Here is a 20,359-nt window from a genome sequence, read left to right as displayed (position 1 = left end):
AAATGGATTCAGATGGGGAAGGAGGAAGTCAAGTAGCTCTAGTTACAGGTGATGTATGATTCTACACGTAAAAGACCCAAAGGATTCACCAAAGAACCTCAGATCTGAAAAACACTTTCAGAAATGTAGCAGGATACAAAATCAACATACAAAAATCAGTAGGTTTTCTGTACACCAACAATGAACAGACTGAGGAACAGTTCCATTCACAATAGCCTCGAAAACCCAAAAGCTCTAGGTATAAACCTGACCAACTTGGTGAAAGACCTGTACAATTCTACAATGAAAGCTACAAAACCTTGAAGACAGAATTTAAAGACGACACTAGAAAAAGGAAAGGCTTCCCGTGCTCCTGGATTATCAGAATCAACAGTGTGAAATGGCTGTCCTGCCAAAAGCAACCTACAGATTCAAGGCAGTGCCCATCACCGCTCTACTGCCATTCTCTGCAGAGACAGAAAACCAATCCTAAAATTCACATGGAGGAAGAAAAGACCCAGATAGGAAAAGCAATCCTGAGCAAAAAGAGCAATACTGCGTGTGTCACAAGACCGACTTCAAATTAAAGTATAGAGCCAAAGCAACAAAACCAGCATGGTACTGGCACAAAAATAGACAAGAAGACCAATGGAGCAGAACAGAGGACCCAGACACAAACCACACAGATACAGCCATCTCTGATCTGATCCTTGACAAAGGAAACAAAGACATGCACTGAAGAAAAGACAGCCTCTTCACCACGTGGTGCTGGGAAAACTAGATCTCTACATGCAAAAGATCAAAAAGCTTCAGGTAAGACCAGGAACTGTGAAACCACTACAGGAAAAAATATGGAAAGCTCTGGAATATATTGGCATAGGTGATGATTTTCTGAATAGACTCTAATTGCTCAGGATATAAGAACAAGGTTTGACAAATGACAATGCACCAAACTGAAAAGTTTCTGCACATCAAAAGAAACAGTCACCAGAATCAAGAGACAACCCACAGAATGGGAGAAAATCTTCTCCTGAGATTCCATGGATAAAGATTACTATCCAGAATATACACAGAGCTAAAAACACAAAACAGCAAATGAATGAACAATACAATTAATGGGCAAATGAACTGAAAAAACAGTTTTCAGAAGTACAAATGGCTAATAAATACATGAGAAAATGTCTGACATCCTCAGCCATAAAGGAAATGCAAACTAAAACTACTCTGAGATTCCATCTCACACCGTCAGAATGGCAATCATGAAGGAAACAATCAAGCCGGGTGCCGGGTGCCGGGTGCCGGGTGCTGGTGGCTCACACCTGTACTCCTAGGTACTCAGGAGGCAGAGATCAGGAGGATCACAGTTTGAAGCCAGCCTGGGCAAATAGTTCTCGAGACCCTATCTTGAAAAAAACCCATCACAAAAAAGAGCTGGTGGAGTGGCTCAAGGCCCTGAGTTCAAACCCCAGTACCGCAAAAAAAGAAAAGAAACAATAACAAATGCTGGTGAGGACGTGGGGCGGGGGGAGGGGGACACATAAACTAGTGCAACCACTATGGAAATCAGTGTGGAGACTCCTCAAGAAACTAAAAACAGACCCACCTATGACGCTGCTGTACCATTCTTGGGCGTATATCCAAAAGAGCACAGATAAGAGAGAAACTTGCACATTCATGCTTATGGCAGCTCTGTTCACAACAGCCAAACTGTGGAGTCAGCCAAGGCGATCACACACACACACACACACACCCCAGGGAGAATTACTCAGCCATGAGAAGAATGAAATGATGCTGCTTGCAGGAAAATGGATGGAACTGGAGTCACCATGCTAAGCAAGAGAACCAAACTGAAAAGGCCAAACCCTGCATGTTCTCACTCATTTGTGGAACCCAACCCTAAAATGATGATGGTGTGGAGGTGGTGATGGTGATGACAGTACTGACAGGACATGAGTGTGAAAGGAGGGTGATCTGGGGGAAGGAAGGGATACTGAGGAGGGAAAAGGATAAATACACTGCTTGTGTGTCCAGAGACAGCAAGATGAAGCCCACCAAGCTCTGTTTGAAAAGGGGCCGGGAGTGGCTCAAGTGGTGGAGTGCCTGCCTAGCAAATCTAAGACCCTGAGTTCAAACTCTAGAACCACAAAAAGAAAAAAAGAAAAAAAAAAAAAAAGGGAGAAGCAGAGAAGGGCAATGGGAATAAGATGAAGGGGTGAACTTGTTCCAAGTACACTGTACGCCACAGTGAACTCCCACCTACTGTTAACGTTTACTAATCCAACAGATAACAGAACTACTAAAAAGAAAAATGTAGAAAGCAAATAAAACTCCTGTTGGGTATTGTTGTTTTTTGCCGGGGGACTGGGGATTGAACCCGGGGCCTCGTGCTTGTTAAACAAGTATTCTAACCACCAAGCCCCATATGGAGAATGTTTTTCTTTTGTTTGAGGTACTGGGGTTTGAACTCAGGACCTTCACCTTGAGCCCCTCCACCAGTCCTTTTTGTGAAGGGATTTTTTGAGATAGGGCCTCATGAACTATTTTCCCAGGGCTGGCTTCAAACTGCGATCCTCCTGAGCTCTGCCTCTTGAGTATAGGATCTCATCACATCTCACCACTTTCTTAGAAAGTCCCATAAAATACTTTAGTTAAAAAGGAAAGCGGATTCGGTACTTGACGCTTGGTCAAGTCTAATCCTTTGATCTTGGGTCAGAAGTTGTCAATATCAGAAGGGCACAGCACCCCAGGCACCCCACTTGCCATTCCTCGGTGGTGACAGGACTGCTCTTGTTGAACTCGTGGTGCAGCTGTTCGTTTTCTTTCACTACTTCCTGGACTCGAGTCTTAAACATCCTCATTTCCTCCTGAAACAGAATTTACACAAGTTGTAAGGCACACGTCCACACGTGTCCGTCCTCTCAGCTCTAGTGCTGCCGCTGTGGCTATGTCAGCAGCCCCAGCCTTAAACTCCAGGTCCCATGCCTTGTGCCTGCCCTCAGGGAGCTTACAGTCTTGTGAGAAAACACCCAAGACGACGGCAATGTCACCAAGCACAGAGACAAAGAACCCAGGTTTTAAGTATTCAATTCTTAATTTAAAAAAAAAAAATTTCTTTTTGAGACAGGAACTCTTTATGGAGTCCATGCTGGCCTTGAACCCATGATCCTCCTGCCTTGGCCTCCTGAGTGCTGGGATTACAGATGTAACCTGTACACCTGGCTTCAATTTTTAATTTGATAACATTTTCTATAACTGCCAAATACTTGAAAAATTAAAAAGGATAAGAAAAAGTGGGGATGCCACAAATACTGGAATTCTTCCACTTATTGAAAGACTTCAGAGAGTTTTCTGTAAAAAGGAAGCACTTCCCATCCTTAATGAAAGCTGGTGTGAGTGAACAAAGTTTATGCAGAGGCTGCAGCTCCCAGACTTGCCCCACACCAAGCACGAGACGCCTCTCTACTGACAGGCAGCCGCTCCCTCTCCAGGCTGCAGCTGGGGTGGGGGGCAGCTTTTGGCTCCTAGTGTTCCATGTTTTCAGCACTTCCCCTGGGTCTCGTTCAGCACAGCTTTTCCTGGACAGCATCTGGCCAGCCTCAAGCCTCAGTGCCCTGTGCTGTCCGTCCTTCCGTGAGAATCTTAGGTGCCACCATTTACTCTGGGTGCTTTGAAATACTCTCCCAGCTGTCAGGCATTTATGCATGCACCTGTTTATCTTTTTTTTGGCAGTGCTGGGGATGAACCCAGGGCCTCCTGCATGCAAGGCAGGAGCTCTCTTGCTAAGCTATATTCCCAGTAAAGCAGCACCGCCCAGTGACCTCCCTTCCCTCACCTTCTGCCCCGACACGCCAGTGCAGGCAGCTCAGTGGCCGTTTTTGTAAATAAAGTTATGTTGGAACACAGCCTCGCCCACCATTGACACGCTGTCCATGGCTGTTTTCATGTGACCACACTGGAGTTGAGTAACTGAACAGAAACTGCAGGGCCCACAAAGCCTGAAATATTTATTAACTGGCCCTTCATAGAAAAAGTGGGCAACCGTGATTTAGGAATAATTTTATTACATGACTGATTTTTGATCAATTAGCACAAGATTAATTCATGTTCTTTAAAAAATTAAGTGCCCTACAGAAAGTTGAGAAAAAAGGATTCAAAATTGCATGACACGGCTGGGCAGGGACATGGGACAGCGTGACCAAAGACCAGGCTGCGAGCTCTTAAAGGGCCCTTCCACTAGGAGCTCAAAAAGCCAACACCTCTCCCAGGGTCCTTCCAACTCCAGAGTGTGCATGCCACTTAGCAAGGACCCCAGAGGCATGCGGTAGCTCTCTAACACACACGCTGGGTCTCCTGTGTGGGTCAGAAAGAGCGAGAATGACCCAGTCACACAGTTAGAAGGTGTTCACTGCTGGAAGCCATTTCCAGGAGACAGGAGAACAAAGCAGAAATGAGTAAAACCATACTTCCTGACCACTTCCAACAGCTCAGCTGTTGTACTTTCCTGGGGTCAGCTCTTCCTGGAACTTAGAACCATGTAAATTTGCCTAAGATACCCCTAGCCTATAGCCTTTCGGGTCAGCCCAAACGCCCCTTCTAATAGAATGTGGTGTCTGTAGCTGTGGAGTCCCAGGAAGGAGGTGCCTCCCACTGAGGCCTTCTCTGCACTCCACGTGGCCACAGCATGCCCTGAAACCATGGCTTCCCAGGCAGGCAGCCCCAGCCCTTCCCTCTAAACCCTCCTCTCCAGCCCTACCCACTACCCCTGCCTGCCAATCACTGCCTCCCTCCCTCCCTCCTTTTAAAACATTGGGCTATCTACCTCATATTAGGCATACTTACTTTCAACATGCTTCTGCAAAGTCTGAAACAGTCTTATTTTTCACAATCTGTCTCTGAGATACGTGCTGGCCTACCTCAAGGGTGGCAATGAGCTCGTCCTTCTCTTTCATCCTGTCCTCATAAGCCAGCAGCAGCGGTGAGAGGTACTTTATGTCCAGCTGAGGATCACAGTAACAGATGATTAGCAGATTTCTTACATCCAAACACACCACCAAATTTTTTATTTGTTTCACGGTACTGGGGTTTGAACTCAGAGCCTCACGCTTGCTAGGCAAGTGCTCTATCTCTTGAACCACCCTACCAGCTCTTTTTTGTGCTGGGTATTTTCAAGATAGGGTCTCATGAACTATTTCCCCTGACTGGCCTCGAGCAACTAGGACAGGCAGGAGCTACCAATGCCTGGCTATAATCAGCAAACTTTTTAAAAAGCAAGAAAATACTTACTTTGGAATGGTTGTTAACAGTTATGCAAACACAGCCTAGAAAAATGGATCTAAAATTAAATAGCTTTCACTTACCAACCACGGTGGTGCAGGGCCCTTTGATGGGAGGCCTTCAGTATGTGAACCCTGGGAATAAAACAGGTTGAGGACAAAATAAACTCTACTTCCTCTGAAATTCCAAGTCTTAGTACTCATCCATCTATCTATCTGTCTGTCTATCTATCTATCCATCCATCTATTATCTATCTACCTATCTATCCATCCATCTATCTATCCATCTCACTATCTGGTGGTTCTTGGGTTTGAACTCAGGGCTTTGCGCTTGCTAGGCAGGGATTACAGGCAGGCGTGCGCCACCACACCCAGTTTTTTCTGTTGCGATGCAGTCTTGCTGACTTTTTGCCAGAGCTGGCCTTCAGCAATCCGCTAGAATCACAGGCGTGAACCATCAGCAGCCGGCTAGCCTTAGATGGTCTTAATCTAGACCAGGCATCATCCATCTCTGCATATATGCATGCGTGTGCCTACACATCACTGATGAGAAAAATTATTTCGGAAGTGTTTGAGGTAATGCCCCTTCACTAAATACTTCAATGTTTATTTCCTAAAAACAAAATCATTTATTTACCTAACCACAGTACCGTCATAAAAATCAGGAAATCAACACGATAGGATATTACTTTAAACACACAGACTGCCCTCCAGGCTGCAGTCCCCCAGTGTCCTTCTCTGGCCCCAGGTCACATGTCCCTTTTCGTTGTCATGCCTTTTTATTCTTAAACTTGGAAACACCTAGCAATTTTTACTGGAGTGCTAGGCTTTTTGAAGTTTTTAGAGTGCTGTGGGTTTTTCTTCTTTGGGATGCACTGTGCTTCTATTGGATCGACTGGATGCTCTTGAGGCTCATTTTACTGCTTATGGTGGGGTCTCTAGTAGCCTTTATTAAAGGCAGGGCTAGTTTGGCCCTGCTTACTGTGACACAGCCCTGCAGGCCCTTTACTCAGAGCCATAGCACACGAGGCCCCTCCACTGAGAGGCCTCCTGTGCTATGTGAGCTGGGAGCCATCAGCCCCAGCTCCCTGCACTTGCCTTCTGCCAGCCTCTGAGTTTCATCCTACACCTGTGCACACTGGCATGCACAAGTAGCCCATGCCACTGTGTACCTCTTTCTCTCCATAGCTCCCTCCTTTCTGGTATTCTTGCCCTGCAAATTCTAGTCTCTCCAGCTCCCTCCTGGTCATAGCAAATCTGGCACAGAACTTGAGGCCCTGATGGCATAATTCCCCATTTAACACAAACTTCCTGTCTCGCTATCATTCACTAAGTCACGGTGGACGTGGCAACACAAGCCTTGTCTAATCACAGAAGTAAGTCTCTGAACACAATGGCACCACACACAAACACTGCCCGGGGTGGAACGCTGTAAGTGCCTTACAAGTGGCACAAACCACCTGGCACATCCTACCTCCTTCGGAGGCTGAGATTGGGAGCATCTTGATTCAAGGCTGCCCAGCAAATAGCTCAAGAGACCCCATCTCAACAAGGTAGAAAGGAGAAAAATAGAGGGGAAGAAACCAAATCAGGCTGTAATACATATATACATGGAAATACCATAATGAGAGTCCCTGTGCAGCTATCTTAAACAAACAAAAATGTCTTTTTTCAAAAACGGAGAACAGGAGGATAAAACAAGTCCTGTCTGGGGGTTGGCTCCAGCGTGGGGGAGAGGATGTAAGGAAAGGGTGAGGAGGTGAATATGGTGGAATATTATGCACTTATGTATGAAAATGGAAAAATGAGACCTGTTGAAACTATTCCAGGAATGGGGGAGAGGATAAAGGAGAATGATGGAGGGGTGAATTCAACTATGATATATTGCAAGAACTTCTGTAAATGTCACAATGCACCTCCAGTACAGTATAATAATAATAAAAGCTCATCTTAAAAACAACCAAAAAGTAACAAAAAAAAGAGAGCGAGAGACACCCCACCTCCAAAAGAACCTGAGCGAAGCAAAACGGACTGGAGGTATGGCTCAAGTGGTAGAGCACCTGTTTTGTGAGCATGAAGCCCTGAGTTCAAACCCCAGTCCCACCAAAAAAAAAAAAAAAAAACCCAATACAAACAGAATTTTAAAGTGTATGAGGGTTTAAGAGAGAAATCACTTCTGTCTGGATAGAGTGACTAGGAAAGACTGTCACAGAAAATGCAGAGGTGGGGGAAAGAGGAGTGGGTAGAAAGGTTGCCACTGGGCCTGCCTGCCCTGCCCCAGCCACAGCCCTGAAGAAGGACCCCACCTAGGCAACAGGTTTTGGATTGTATGACCTCTAAAACTCAATTTTGTTGTTAGAAAGTTAATATTGGGGCTGAGGGGATGGCTCATAGGTAAAGTGCTTGCTTAGCATGCACGAGGCCCTGGGTTAAAGGCCTTGGGTTCGACCCCCTAGGTCATGGAAATAAAATTAGTATTATGCTAAGTGAAAGAAGAAATACACATTGTATGATTCCATTTACATGACACGTCAGAAGAGGCAAAGCCACAGAAACAAAACTGGTGGTTGCCTAGGGTTGGGGTGGTGGGAGTGGATGCCGAGGAGCAAGTGACTGCTAATGGGTACAAAAGTCCTGATGGGCTGGAATGTTCTAACAGGAAACAAAACCCATTGGAGTGTACACTTTAAATGGCTGAGATGGACAGCAGGGGAGTTATACCCCCTGAGCTTTCTTAACTGGACAATCCCAGATCCAAAATGCTTCAAAATCTAAACAACAACAACAAAAAATTTCCATTGGGGTGCTCAAAAGGTAAAGTCTATGTAAATATTCCTAAATCCAAACCTTCAAAATCTGGAATACTTCTTGTCCCAAGCATTTCACATAAGGGATACAGACCTCTTTATCAAAGGTATTACTTTTTTTTTTTAAATTAAGCTGGATGTGGTGGTGCATGCCCATAATCCCAGTACTAGGGAGGCTGAGGCAAGAGAATGGTGGGTTCAAAGCCAACCTGGGCTACATAGCAACACCTGGTCTCAACCTCCCCCCCCAAAAAAAATGTTAACTGTGAACCCTTTTCAAAAGGAAACCCAGGGGCGAACAATGTAACTCAGTGATAAAAGTTTGTCTAGCAAGCATGAGGCCCTGGGTTCCAGAATTCCATCCCCACCCAGAACAACAACAACAAATAAATAAATAAATAAATAAAGGAAACGAAACAAAGAAACAAACAAAAGAAATGAAAGGAAACTTTGAAGCCTGAAGGCCCAACTCCCAGAATTCACGTGAAAACACCGTGGGTCAGCCAATATGTGTCCTCCTGTGTCCTCCTGTGTCCCTCACATCCCTGAGTTCTGGAAGCACAGAGACCTGGCCTGCTGGGTTCCCTCTTATCTCTCGCAGCCTCTACTCTAGCAGCTTGCTCAGTAAGAACTCGTGGAGCTGAACTCTGCTCACTCTTAGGAGGTAAAACTCCATCTCCTTTCTTTGCAAAAAAAAAAAAAAAAAAATTTTTTTTTTTTTTTGGCAGTACTGGAGTTTGAACTCAGGGCCTTCAGCCACTCCACCAGCCCTTTTTTGTGATGGAATCTTTTGAAATAGGAGCTTGAGAACTATTTGCCCAGGCTGGCTTTGAACTGGGATCCTCCTGATCTCTGCCTCTCAGTAGCTAGCATTACAGCATTACAGGTGTGAGCCCTCAGCACCTTGCTCTTTTAAAAATTTCTGTGTTGACAAGTAACAGCTGTAACTGAGGACAGGCCTGAGAATGGCGTAAGCAATATGGACTTTCAATCATTACTTCAGATACTTCTCTACTGTCCAATGTTTGACAAGGGTTCACTGCTTTGCCATGGGGATAGATCTTTTTTATGCTAAATTATAATAAGTCAAATCCCTAAGAACTAGCAACAGAGTCAATGGCATAAGAGGTAATTTTTCATAACTGGAGCTGTTACCTCTTCCTCGGACAAACGCCTGAACTTCGTTTGATAGCGGCTCAGCTCCACGTTCAAACGGTGGACAAGCATTTTCAGCCTGTCGTTTTCATCCACCAGCTCTTGGGCTTGTTTCCTCAGGTGAAGGACGTCAGGTGCAGCAGCTGCCGGGAAAATCCGCTTACTGTCACACTGTGACAAGTCACAGCAAGGTTGTTAGGAGTCATAGGAAGTGCTAAGCATCTGCCTTTTGTTCCTTTTAGGCTCATGGAGGTAACGAATTACACATAGACTATGTGTGTGTATACTATACATATAAGTGACCAGAAGTGACCATGCCTTTTAAAAAAAATGATATAGCAGATGAAATCAAATTTCAATAAGCATAAGGACGTTAGTGAAAGAATCTTAAAATATTCACATAAACATCTATAAATGTACAACAGAAAATATCAACTCTCAAAAAGATGAGTGACTGCAACAAAAGAGCCGTGTGCTGGTCCCCACCTTCCTGAGAGGACGTCTTCTCAGCCCGGCTCAGCCTCCCGTTGTCTTTTTCTGTTCTCTTAAGTTTCACTTGTAACTCTTTCATGGCTTGTTTTAGTGCATTTAGTTCAAGGGTAAGGGCTTGATTTGTAGTGTTTAGGTGCAAGTTTTCTTCTTTCAATTCCTCCAACTTTTCTTTGGTTATTTCTATGTATCTTTGACGTAGTCTACCAGCTGTATCTGGAAAGGTACAGGGAAAACGCTTAAAACATTGCCATTTATCATTTTACATCAAAAGCACATGACACTTTATCCCCAAAACCATGTGAGCACACTGCACATCGGGCCTGGCACTGTGTCCCTGGTGTCTGGACTGGAAAGAGAGGGTGGTCTGGGGTCACTTCAGTGGGTGGGAGGAAGAAAGGCTGCCCTCCATGATGCAGAGTGGTTTCAGGAAGGCTTTGAGGTAGAGGTGTATGTGAAAAGGAAGAGACTCTTCTCTCAGAAGGCCCCTTCAGGACTGCAGAGAAGATGGGGTGGAGTGAGGCCCAGCCCAGAGGCTGCTAGGACAGCACTGGAGTTGGGGCAGCCTGGGAGGGGGCAGCAGAGGAGAGGAAAATCCACTAGGCCATTGTTTTGGCCTAAACTCTTGTTCTAGGCCCCAACAGAGCAAACTAAAAATCACAATGGAGTCACTTGTACTAAATCCCCAGATCACTACACTGTTAGTTTCAACTAAATTGTTATCTGACCTCAGCAGAGAGAGATAACAACCAAGTTTCCCAGACAGGACAGAGACAGAGATAACAAATTTCCCACGCAGGCCAGTTTCAACTGGTGTGATAATGAAGTTCACTCTGCTTTAGTAACCTGCTGTGAGCCGATCACTTATTTTCTATTGTTCTGTCTCCTGGTGCCCACCTTTCAAGGAAAGCACTGTGAAATGGCCAATCCCCGTTTTGTTCTTTATTTCTGCTTTCCTGGCCCTTCTCTGTCTAGCAAGCCAGCCTCTTCAGCTCAGCTCACTGGACGCTCATCCCAGACTCAAGTGTCTGTCACCTGTCTGACGCTTATACTGCAAATAAAGCCACCCTGGTGTGCTTTATCCAGGTGGGTGGTGGGGGCAGAAAGCAGGTGAGAATAAAGGATGAAGAGGACAGGTCAGAGGACAGCTAACAGCTGGGGGAGGAGGGAGAGGACTTGCACACCTGGGGAGTGTCTGTAGGCACCAGGGGAGGACACAGCAGGGCTCACAAGGACTATAAGAAGGAACAGCAACAAAGGGTAGAGGGAAACCATGTTCCATGGAAAGACATGCTTGAGGTCAAGGCCTTAAGCAGTACAGTGGACCCTGGAGGGAAAGGGCCTGTCTTGCCACATATCCTGCAGTCCCCTGTCACTGGAGAAGGGTGGATGACTTTCCCTGTCCCAGCAGCCTGCAGTAAAGGCACACAGCATCCCAAGGTGGGCACTGCAGCTCACACCTGTAACCCTAGTTACTTGGGAGGCAGAGATTGGGAGGACTGAGGTTCTGAGCCAGTCTGGGCAAAAAGTTTGAGAGACCCCATCTCAACCAATGGCTGGGTACAGTGGTACACACCTAACATCACCAACTTCACAGGGAAGCACAAATAGGAGAACTGCAGTCCAGGCTGGCCTGGGCATAAAGCAGAAACTAGGGGTATGGCTCAGATGGCAGAACACCTGCCTGGTAAGTCCCTGAGTTCAAACCCCAGTACCACGAAAAAAAAAAAAAAAAAAAAAGAGACACAGCATCCCAGACAGGCCACAGGGACTTTCGAAGACCAAGGTGAGCATGCCACCAAGAAAATCCACCAGCAGGGCACTGGTGGCTCACACCTGTAATCCTAGCTACTCAGGAGGCAGACATCAAGAGGATAGAAGCCAGCCCCAAGCAAATAGTTCATGAGACCCTATCTCAAAAATAAAATCACAAAAAAGGGCTGATGGAGTGGCAGCTCAAGGTATAAGCCCTAAGTTCAAACCCCAGTACCACTACAATAAATAAATAAAAGAAATCCCACCAACTCCCTGGACTACGAGAAGCATCAAAGCCAAATGAGGGAGGAAGAGAGGCAGAGCACAGACTAGAAGACAGAAATGAGGCCAGGGTGTGGCTCCAGTCCTAGCAAGCTCAAGGCACTGAATTCAAACCCCAGTACTGCAAAGAAAGAGACTGGGATGAGAACAGGTAAGATTCTCTGAAGGTGCTACCCGTGTGCTGAAGAGGAGGATATTTACAATGGAGAATGAACTTGTGAGCTAGAAGTTAGGGTCCCAGTACTCTCTCAGAACACAGCACCAAATACAGCAAGATGGAAAGGGGGAAACAGTCAAGCTGATGTGGAGAGGAAATTAAGAGAGGACTTTCAGCCTTCTGTGGGTTCACAGAACCCACTGTGAAAGCCACTGATGAACCTCAAACTGCACTGGGGGGCAGGTAGGGAACCCTTTAAAGCATTTCCCCTCACCTGCATATGCCAACTCCCCAGGACGTGAGCAGATCCCCCAGGTCCACCCCACCCAGGTCCTCCCACCCCAGACCTCAGCACCCTCACACGCACACAGACATACAGCCTCCACCCAGAGTCTGGACCCACTCTTTGGTTAGTTCAACAGCTCACACTCTTACCAGGTCCAGTACCAGAGGCAGAAGTGCAGCTGTACAGCGCAGAGGAAAAGAGGACTTCATTTCTGGGTTTTTTTTTTTTTTTTGCAGTGCTGGGGTTTGAACTCAGGACCTACACCTCCAGCCACTATACCAGCCTTTTTGTGATGGGTTTTTTTGAGGTAGGGTCTCATGAACTACTTGTGCAGGCTGGCTTTGAACTGTGATCCTCCTGATCTCTGCCTCCTGAGTAACTGAGATTACAGGTGTGAGCCACCGGCACCCAGCTTAATTTCCACTTTTCAGAGGAGACTATTCTGCGTGCTCTCTAAAGCAAAAGACTTGCCAATCAAATGATCCTCAAAAGGCCAGTACCTGGGGAGGGAGGAGGCTTTTCACACAATGGCACTTTTTCATCCTAGGGAGGAAAGACATAAGTGTGAGCAGAGTCGGAGCGAGGACCCAGGTACGCGCAGGTGTGTGTGTGCACGCACACTTTTCCCTGCTCGTTGGCTCCACTGGTCCCCACTTTGGTTCAGCTGCTTCATACAACTGAATCAGAAACCTTCAGGGCGCCCCCTGCTGGGCTCTCGAAGCAGGGAGGAGAGGGCTCTGGGAGCTCAGGGACTGTGTCAGGTGTGTCCTGTGCAGGTCCTGTGAGTGACAGGCCCAAGGCCCAAGGTTTACTTTCTAAACGAAGCACGTGACAGGGCTGTGAGAGCGAGAGTGGGCAGAGATGCACAAACGGCCTTTTTACACTGGGGTGTGAAGAAAGGACCTGGAAACTGCAGCAAAGCACGTTTTCAGAATGCCAAGAAAAGAAGCAGCATCTGATGTCAGTTCTCAACCAAAAGCAAGAAAGAGAAGCCTCGGTATGGGAAGCCAAAGGTGTCAGATGCAGAAAGACAAATGCAGAATCTAAAGAAAAAATAAAAACAAAAAGGCCCCAAGAAGCTGGAGGTGTGGCTCAAGCAGTAGGCCTGCCTTTCAAGCATGAAGCCCTGAGTTCAAACTCCAGCCCCACCAAAAAAAAGGAAAGAAAGAAAAAAAATGACATGATGGTGAAAGGGAGAATGTAGGAGAGAGGCACCGAGTGGGAGGGTGGGGTAAGCTGGTGGCAAACGTGACGCAAGTACATTACAGCCATGCATGGAGGCAGAAGAGTGAACCCCATCAAATCTGTAAAACCAAAAGAGAGGGGACAAGAAAGAGTAATAGAGGAAGTGATACGACCAATTTACAAGATATGCATATATACCGCGATGAAACGAAACTTCTTTGTAATTAATATATGCTAATTAAAGGATGGGAGAAGGCTTTTGTTAAATTTTCCCTTCCGTATTGGTGTGATATTAAACTCCCAACTTCTGCGGAAAAAGTAGGTAAGGTTATTAATTAACTCTACTCAGTTTAATTTTTTGTTGTTGTTTGTTTTTTGAGACAGGGTCTGGCTCTCTAGCCCAGGCTGGCCTGGAACTCGCAGTCCTCCTGCCTCAGGCTCCAAGTGCTGGGCTCACAGGGATGTTTATTTTTTAAATTCCTACCAGGTGACCCAAGTAAAAACTTTCAGGACTATTTCTATGTTTGCAAATTAAAATTAAATGGTCTATTAGCTCTAGAGATTATGTAAGTATAACCTTTTAAGACATCATATGCAGTACTAAACTCTGGGAAGTCCTGCTTCAAAAGTATTTCAAATGAAACTTTCAGTAGGAAAGAACTCTTATGGGAAGAGTCCCCTGCCCACATGGATCACAAGAGTGTTTAAAACCTGTGGTGCAAATTCTGTTTACAGAGGATCTAAAAAGAATGCACTTACCTTTAAATTCAGAACAGAGTGCTTACCATCTGATTAAAAAGAAAGAAAAAGAAAAAAGTGACTTTTAACAACAGATACGAAATTTGACAAACTCAGAAGTATACGATCATAGGAACTCAGAAACTCACCTTACAGATGAGCTGAACAAGGCCTGGTGGGACAGATGTGGCAAGCCCTCAGCAGGTCCCAGGGCAAAGCAGGAGCCTGGCTTGAGTCGCTCCCCCCATCTCTCTCTCATGCTCACCATGAGCACCTGCAGTGGCTCCCATGATCCCAGAGCCAAGGCCAAAGCCCTTCATGACCTCTCCAATCACTCATTCCCCTATCCTTCCGCACGTAGGCCATGGTTTGAACACTGCTCTGTCCACCCAGGGTACTGCTAGCATCCAACTCAATAGAAAACAGCTGTTCCCCAGGGCTAACTGCCTCAGGACCACACAGAGGACATCCAACCCTGCTGGTCTCATTCCCCGCCCACTGGCAGCTGAGGCACCCAGGAAGAAGGCGAGCCCAGGCCCAGGTGCCTGGACCCTGCCATGGTGAGGAGTCTGACATCTAGGCTGCTTGTAACTAACTGTCCACTACTGATTTGGATACTATAAAGAACTGCTGGAAAATAACAAGAAAGAAATTTGCAAACACTGAAAAGCCCTACAGAATGAAGAAACCCAACAAGCATGTTTAAAACACGCAGACAAGATTCTAAATCTACTTCCTGACTCATTAGAATTACTGACACTTGAACAACAAATCACCCAACAGCTTATTTTGAGCCAACAAGCCATCCTGATCAACAGTGTTGACCAAACTGCTTTCAGTAAAATGTCCCAGGGCAGCCTGGACGTCCTGCATGCACTGACACCTGGTGGAACCCAGTCCTGTCCTGTGTGTCCAGCCTTGTGAACCCTCCTCTCCAGGCCACCTTGTCACCAGGCAGGCACCGGGGATGCTCCCCTGCTCTGGGCCTCCTCATCCCTGCCTTACACCCCAGCTGGCAGTCTGCAATCTAATCTGTCCCTCGTCTTCCAGAACTGGACTGTGAGGGTAGAGGTACAGAGCTCTGTCACCTGTCACATGGGAGGTGCTGAGTAAATTTCTGATGAGGAAACGTTTAAAGTGATACGTGTTTTGCAGTTAGGGATGGAACCAGGGTCTTATATTCACTAGGCAAGTGCTGTGCCACTGAGCTATACCTTAGAAAATTTATGTCTTTTTTTTTTGTTGTTGTTGTTTTTTCCAGTACTGGGGTTTGAACTCATGGCCTTCACCTTGGGCCATTCCCCCAGCCCTATTTTTGTGAAGGGTTTTTTGAGATAGGGTCTCGAGGAACTATTTGCCCAGGCTGGCTTTGGACCTCGATCCTCCTGATCTCTGCCTCCTGAGCTGCAGGGATTGCAGGCACAAGCCACCAGTGCCCAGCTTAATAACAGTTTTTGAATTAGCCTTGGCTTGGCATCCCCTCCGTATTTGATGGAGTTTTTGTGAACAGCAAGAGCTGGCAGCTATGGAGCAGGGTGGCAGGGATGTGAGTGTGTCATTGTGCATTCTCTCCACTTTTGGACATGTTCAGAAGTGTCATCAGAGGAAGCTTTCAAGGGAGATTCACTGATTTCCCCAAGAAACCATCAGTTTGCTCTGCTCTTGGTCATCAGCATCTCAGCAAAGAGCCTGAAGAAGATTAAACTGCCGTTCTCACCACATCAAGGCCACTTTTTCATTTCACGTGCACGCTGGGCCCTCTGGACGTTCACTTCCTGTTTTCTTACCTGACATTTCTCAAAAAGCCCACCAGAGCCCTCAGCTTTCTCATTTCCACTACTTGTGTGGGTGAGTAACAAGGAAGGCTCCACGCCAGGCATCTAAAGATGTATCTTTAGAGAAAATTCACACGCCACAAACACATCCCTTCTGTCAAAAGTTCTAACAATACACACAGCTCAAAACTCTGCCGTGCTGGAGGTGTGGCTCAAGTGGTAGAGTGCCTGCCTGGCAAGCACTACAGCTCTGAGTTCAAATCCCAGTACTGCCACAATCACAAGCCTTTCCCTGCCTAGAGGTAACCTGGTTATCAAGTGCATGTTTCCTTTTGGAAGTATCTGAATGTGTAAAAGTCAAATGGACACAGCCCCCTCTCCGCCCTCCACCTGTCCACACAAGAGAGCTTACATGGTGGGGAGGGAGAATGGCACACACAGAGGTCCAGTGGCAGGTGGGGACATCATGAAGGTGAGGAAGGAAACAAACACAGAGGGACTACAGAAGGTCAGCTGGAGCCAGGCCTGGCACAGAAAAGACTGAGCCAAGAGGGCATGGGTGCATGGGGTGGGAGGAGACACCACCAGGCTCATATTTTTAAAAGAGCCGGGCACTGGTGGCTCATACCTGTAATCCCAGATACTCAGGAGGCAGAGATCAGGAGGATCACGGTTCGAAGCCAGTCCTGGCAAATAGTTTGTGAGACCCTATCTCTAAAAATACTCAACCAAAAAAACCCTTCACAACATCACCAAAAAGGGCAGGTGGAGTGGACTCAAGGTGTAGGCCCTGAGTTCCAACCCCAGTACTGCAAAAAAAAAAATGGCTGTGAGTCAGGCACAGGTGGCCCACGCCTATAATCTTAGCTACTTGGGAGGCTGAGATCAGGAGGATGGAGGTTCAAGACCAGTCAGGCCAATAGTTTTTGAGACCCCATCTCAATGGAAAGAAGCTGGACATGGTGACTTGCACCTGTCCATCCCAGTGACAGCAGGAAGCCTAAAAATAGGAGGATCGTGTTCCAGGCCAGCCTGGGCAAAATCCACGACCCAACCTCCAAAATCACCAGGGCAGAAAAGGAGGGCTAGAGTGGTAGAGCATCTGCCTAGCAAGTCAAAGGCCTGAGTTCAAAGCCCAGTATAAAAAAAAAAAAAAAAAAAAAAGATGGCTCTGGCTGCGATCATGATGCGAAAATACACTGGGCCTCCATTTATACATCCACCTCTGCTGGTTGAGTGGAGGGATGAACAGACTCAAATAATAGCACGTGTGTGCCTGCCGTCACCAGCTGGGAGAAACAACAAACAGTGTGTGAAGCAGGGTGGGTAAAGGCAGGGGGCAGAGCTTGGGGAGTAGAGAAAAGGGCCAAGACTGGGCCTAGGAGACATGTAGGGGCAGGTAGAGAAAGAGGAGCCTGTCAAGGAGATGAGGGGCAGCCAGGGAGGGGAGGACACATGAGATGTGAGTGGTCCCTTGGAAAGTTCCTAGCCAGTCACTTAAGAGGGAGGCAGAAAATCACAGCTGTGTCCGTGTCCATGTCCAATAAGGAAAGGGACAAGTGTGGGGAGATGTGTCAGGTGACACCGTAGGACATGGAGGAGAAAGAGAAGCAGCAGTGGGCAGGGACTGTGGAGCCAAAGATAAGGAGCCAGAACACAAGAGGGGAGCAGCACCCAGGAGCAACCGCAGCTGTGACCACAGAACTGGTACCTTGACCAAGGGACCTGCGAGTCTGGTCTCCCTGGCAGGGATCTGGCTGGAGTGCATCAAGATGTCAGGCTGACAGGACTTCAGTTTTCGATAAAACTACCACTCTGGGTGGAAAACGCTGGGCTCAGGTATGACTTAATTTTTACTCGTGGTACTCTAAGAGAGGATCTCAGACTGAGTAGAGGAGGGCATGTAACTCAGCCAAGCTGCTTGTCACCTGGAAACGTCAGACTCAAGAACCAGCCACTAGAAGCCAGTGTTCCTGATCTGTTGGCCATGGGTCACCACCTTGGATTCCCTGGTGTTGGTTAGAAATACGGAGCTCAGGGTCTCAAGGGACACTGGAGGAGAAAGGGCTTGGCCTCCCCCTTCCTCCCTCCCTCTCACCCTCCCTTCCCTCCCTGCTTCCTTCCTCCTTCTCTTCTTTTTTTCTTTTCCATTTGGTGGCCAGCAACATGCAGCACCTCCCCACTGGTGACACCCCTTGGTGGCCTGCCCCAGAGAGCAGTGCCTCAGCAAAGCTCTTCATCAGCAGGCCATGCCACACTGTCCCCAAACAAGCCCTTGATCTCCACTCTGGGGTGGCCCCTCCAGGCAGCCTCTTCCTCCTCCTGCACTCTGCCTCAGTCCTAGAGATAATGGCTGAGCCTTCTATCTGCTATTCCTACATTCTGGAGAGTTCTCTTTACCCCTTGGGTGGGCAACCCTATTAGATGAATCATTCTTTAATCTTCCCCTGTTCAAATCACTACACAGGTTCTGCTTCCTGATTGAATCTTGAGTGGTGAGTGACAAACCCGGCCACAAGGCAGATGTTAGAAAGGGAGGAGGACCACACGCGTGGACACGGGAAGCTATCCAACTAAACTGTGAGATAAAAATGGTAGGGAAAAAACAGCGTGTACTTTGTACATGTACACGCTCTGAAGGGCTGAAAGTACTTATGGAGTACGACTTTTATGTGGTTAGCTTTACATATTTCCGTAGAGTGTTTTTTTTTTACAATGAATTTAATACTAGTTTTTATTAATGAACTCAGTTGGGGGAATGCTGGGGGTTAAACCCAGAACCTCATATACTCTACCACTGACCTACACTCTCAGCTACATTTACTAATACTAATTAATATCAAAACCATGTCAACCAGCTGGGCATGGTGGCACCCGCCCATAATCCCAGCATTTAGGAGGCTGAGGCCGGAGGACTGCATGTTTGAGGACAGCTACATCGTGAGAGCCTGGCATTCTGCATTCCATCAGGACCTTCTAAACGGATGGACATGAAAGTGTGCCAGGGCCCAAGCAATTCTGAGGTCATGACAGAGCATTCCTCTTGCCCTCTGCATGCCAGGCTCTTCCTCACTTTGTGAACACAGGCCATCTTGTAAGAACCTCAAAACTGCTTCTTACCTTTGCTATAATGCACCGAATTCTCTCACTGTGCCAAATAAAACACATAAAGACAGGTGATGCACACCTGCAGAAACACACCAAGGTACTCAAGCATCTAACAGGCCCTTCACTGATGGCCCTATGGCCAGGCCCTGCTCCAGGCGCTGGACAAGTGTGGCAACCCAGTGACATGACCTTGTCCTCATTCCAATTGCAGAGGGAAAGGGTGTGTAGGATGTCACTGCCTCAGTACCTGCTCTCTGCCCCACATGTCCTCTCATGGCCCAGAGAGCAGGCTAAAGGGGTTCTAAAGAGAGCACCCTATGTTTTCAAGGCAACCTGACAACTGGGAATTGTCTGTAGAAGAACTGACTTGTGTTGAGGATAAAGTTCAAGTCTAGATCTGGTTAAAATCAGAGCCGCAGTACAGTGGTGCAATGGTGCCAATCTGGTGACCAGTGTTTATATCACAAAACACTCTTATGTTTAACATACATGTACTCGTTTACCTTTCGGTTGTGTATGCTGCAGGGTAAGCTGTGAGATGCCTGAAAGCCCATCGTGCTCAGAAACATTCTCCTCGTCTTCACTGTCCTCTTCATGTGACAATAGCACCTTTTTGTTACAAAAGACAGAGGCAAACACGGGGTAAGTGTTGCCTGTGTAGAACATCTTAGCTCTCACCTTCCCCACCGCTACCCCCCCCCCCCAGCAACTAAGCTGCTTTCCAGAATGAGATTAAAAGGCTCCATCCAGAGGGTGGGGAAGAAACCTCCTGGCCTCATGAAAAGCCTGGTGACCAGGACAAGGTCATTCAAGTTCAGCTTAGGTCTCAGAGAGCTTCATGTCCTGCTCATGCTACCCAGGGCACTTCCCTTCTGCATGCCTGTCAGGGACCCTCTCGGGGAAAGGGGCTGCCTCTCACCCACTCTGCACAACACCCCATACCACTCCAGCCTGGTGTCTACACTGTGGTATCTATCTCTCTGTGGGAATGTCACCCAGGCAACAGCTAGGAGGGCTGCCCATCAGCGCAATTCCACTGTGAGCGTGTTTCCTGATGGGAGGGAAACCTCTGCTCCACTGTCTGTTACTATTAATTCATGCAGGTTATCATGCACAGTGGCAGGGCCCTGCTGACGAGGAGAAATTTCTGGTGGCAGGGCTCTGGGGGACAGGGACAAAGTGTGCCCAAGACAGAGCAGCGAAGCAGATCCTGCAAACCAGAACTGGAGCTCCCCAGGTCTGCTCCCTTCTGCTTCCCTGATTCCTAGTTAAGTCTTGCTTGTGATCAGCCTGGGCCAGCAGTCTCCACTTGGCTAGATGACTTTTTTTCTTTGAGACAGACTCTCACGATGTAGCTGTCCTCAGACATG

The 20,359-nt window shown here is 47.2% G+C and overlaps 1 protein-coding gene across 2 annotated transcripts in view; it reads right to left on the bottom strand.

The window, feature by feature from the left end:
- Cep89 (centrosomal protein 89) overlaps positions 1-20,359 on the bottom strand; it is a 55,166-nt gene that overhangs the window by 20,126 nt on the left and 14,681 nt on the right. For both annotated transcript variants that reach the window (XM_020182062.2, XM_074058648.1), the window contains exons 5-12: positions 19,493-19,598; positions 14,128-14,156; positions 12,684-12,726; positions 9,701-9,919; positions 9,215-9,357; positions 5,337-5,387; positions 4,893-4,976; positions 2,740-2,843 (exon numbers count right to left, since the gene is read on the bottom strand). In XM_020182062.2, coding sequence (XP_020037651.2) covers positions 2,740-2,843; positions 4,893-4,976; positions 5,337-5,387; positions 9,215-9,357; positions 9,701-9,919; positions 12,684-12,726; positions 14,128-14,156; positions 19,493-19,598 — 779 coding nt within the window. The remainder of the gene's footprint in view (positions 1-2,739; positions 2,844-4,892; positions 4,977-5,336; positions 5,388-9,214; positions 9,358-9,700; positions 9,920-12,683; positions 12,727-14,127; positions 14,157-19,492; positions 19,599-20,359) is intronic.

The sequence above is a fragment of the Castor canadensis genome, chromosome 16 (assembly GCF_047511655.1).
Source record: "Castor canadensis chromosome 16, mCasCan1.hap1v2, whole genome shotgun sequence".
Classification (NCBI taxonomy): domain Eukaryota; kingdom Metazoa; phylum Chordata; class Mammalia; order Rodentia; family Castoridae; genus Castor; species Castor canadensis.
Note: the sequence above shows the minus strand (reverse complement) of the source record. Positions and strands in the feature narration are given on the sequence as shown.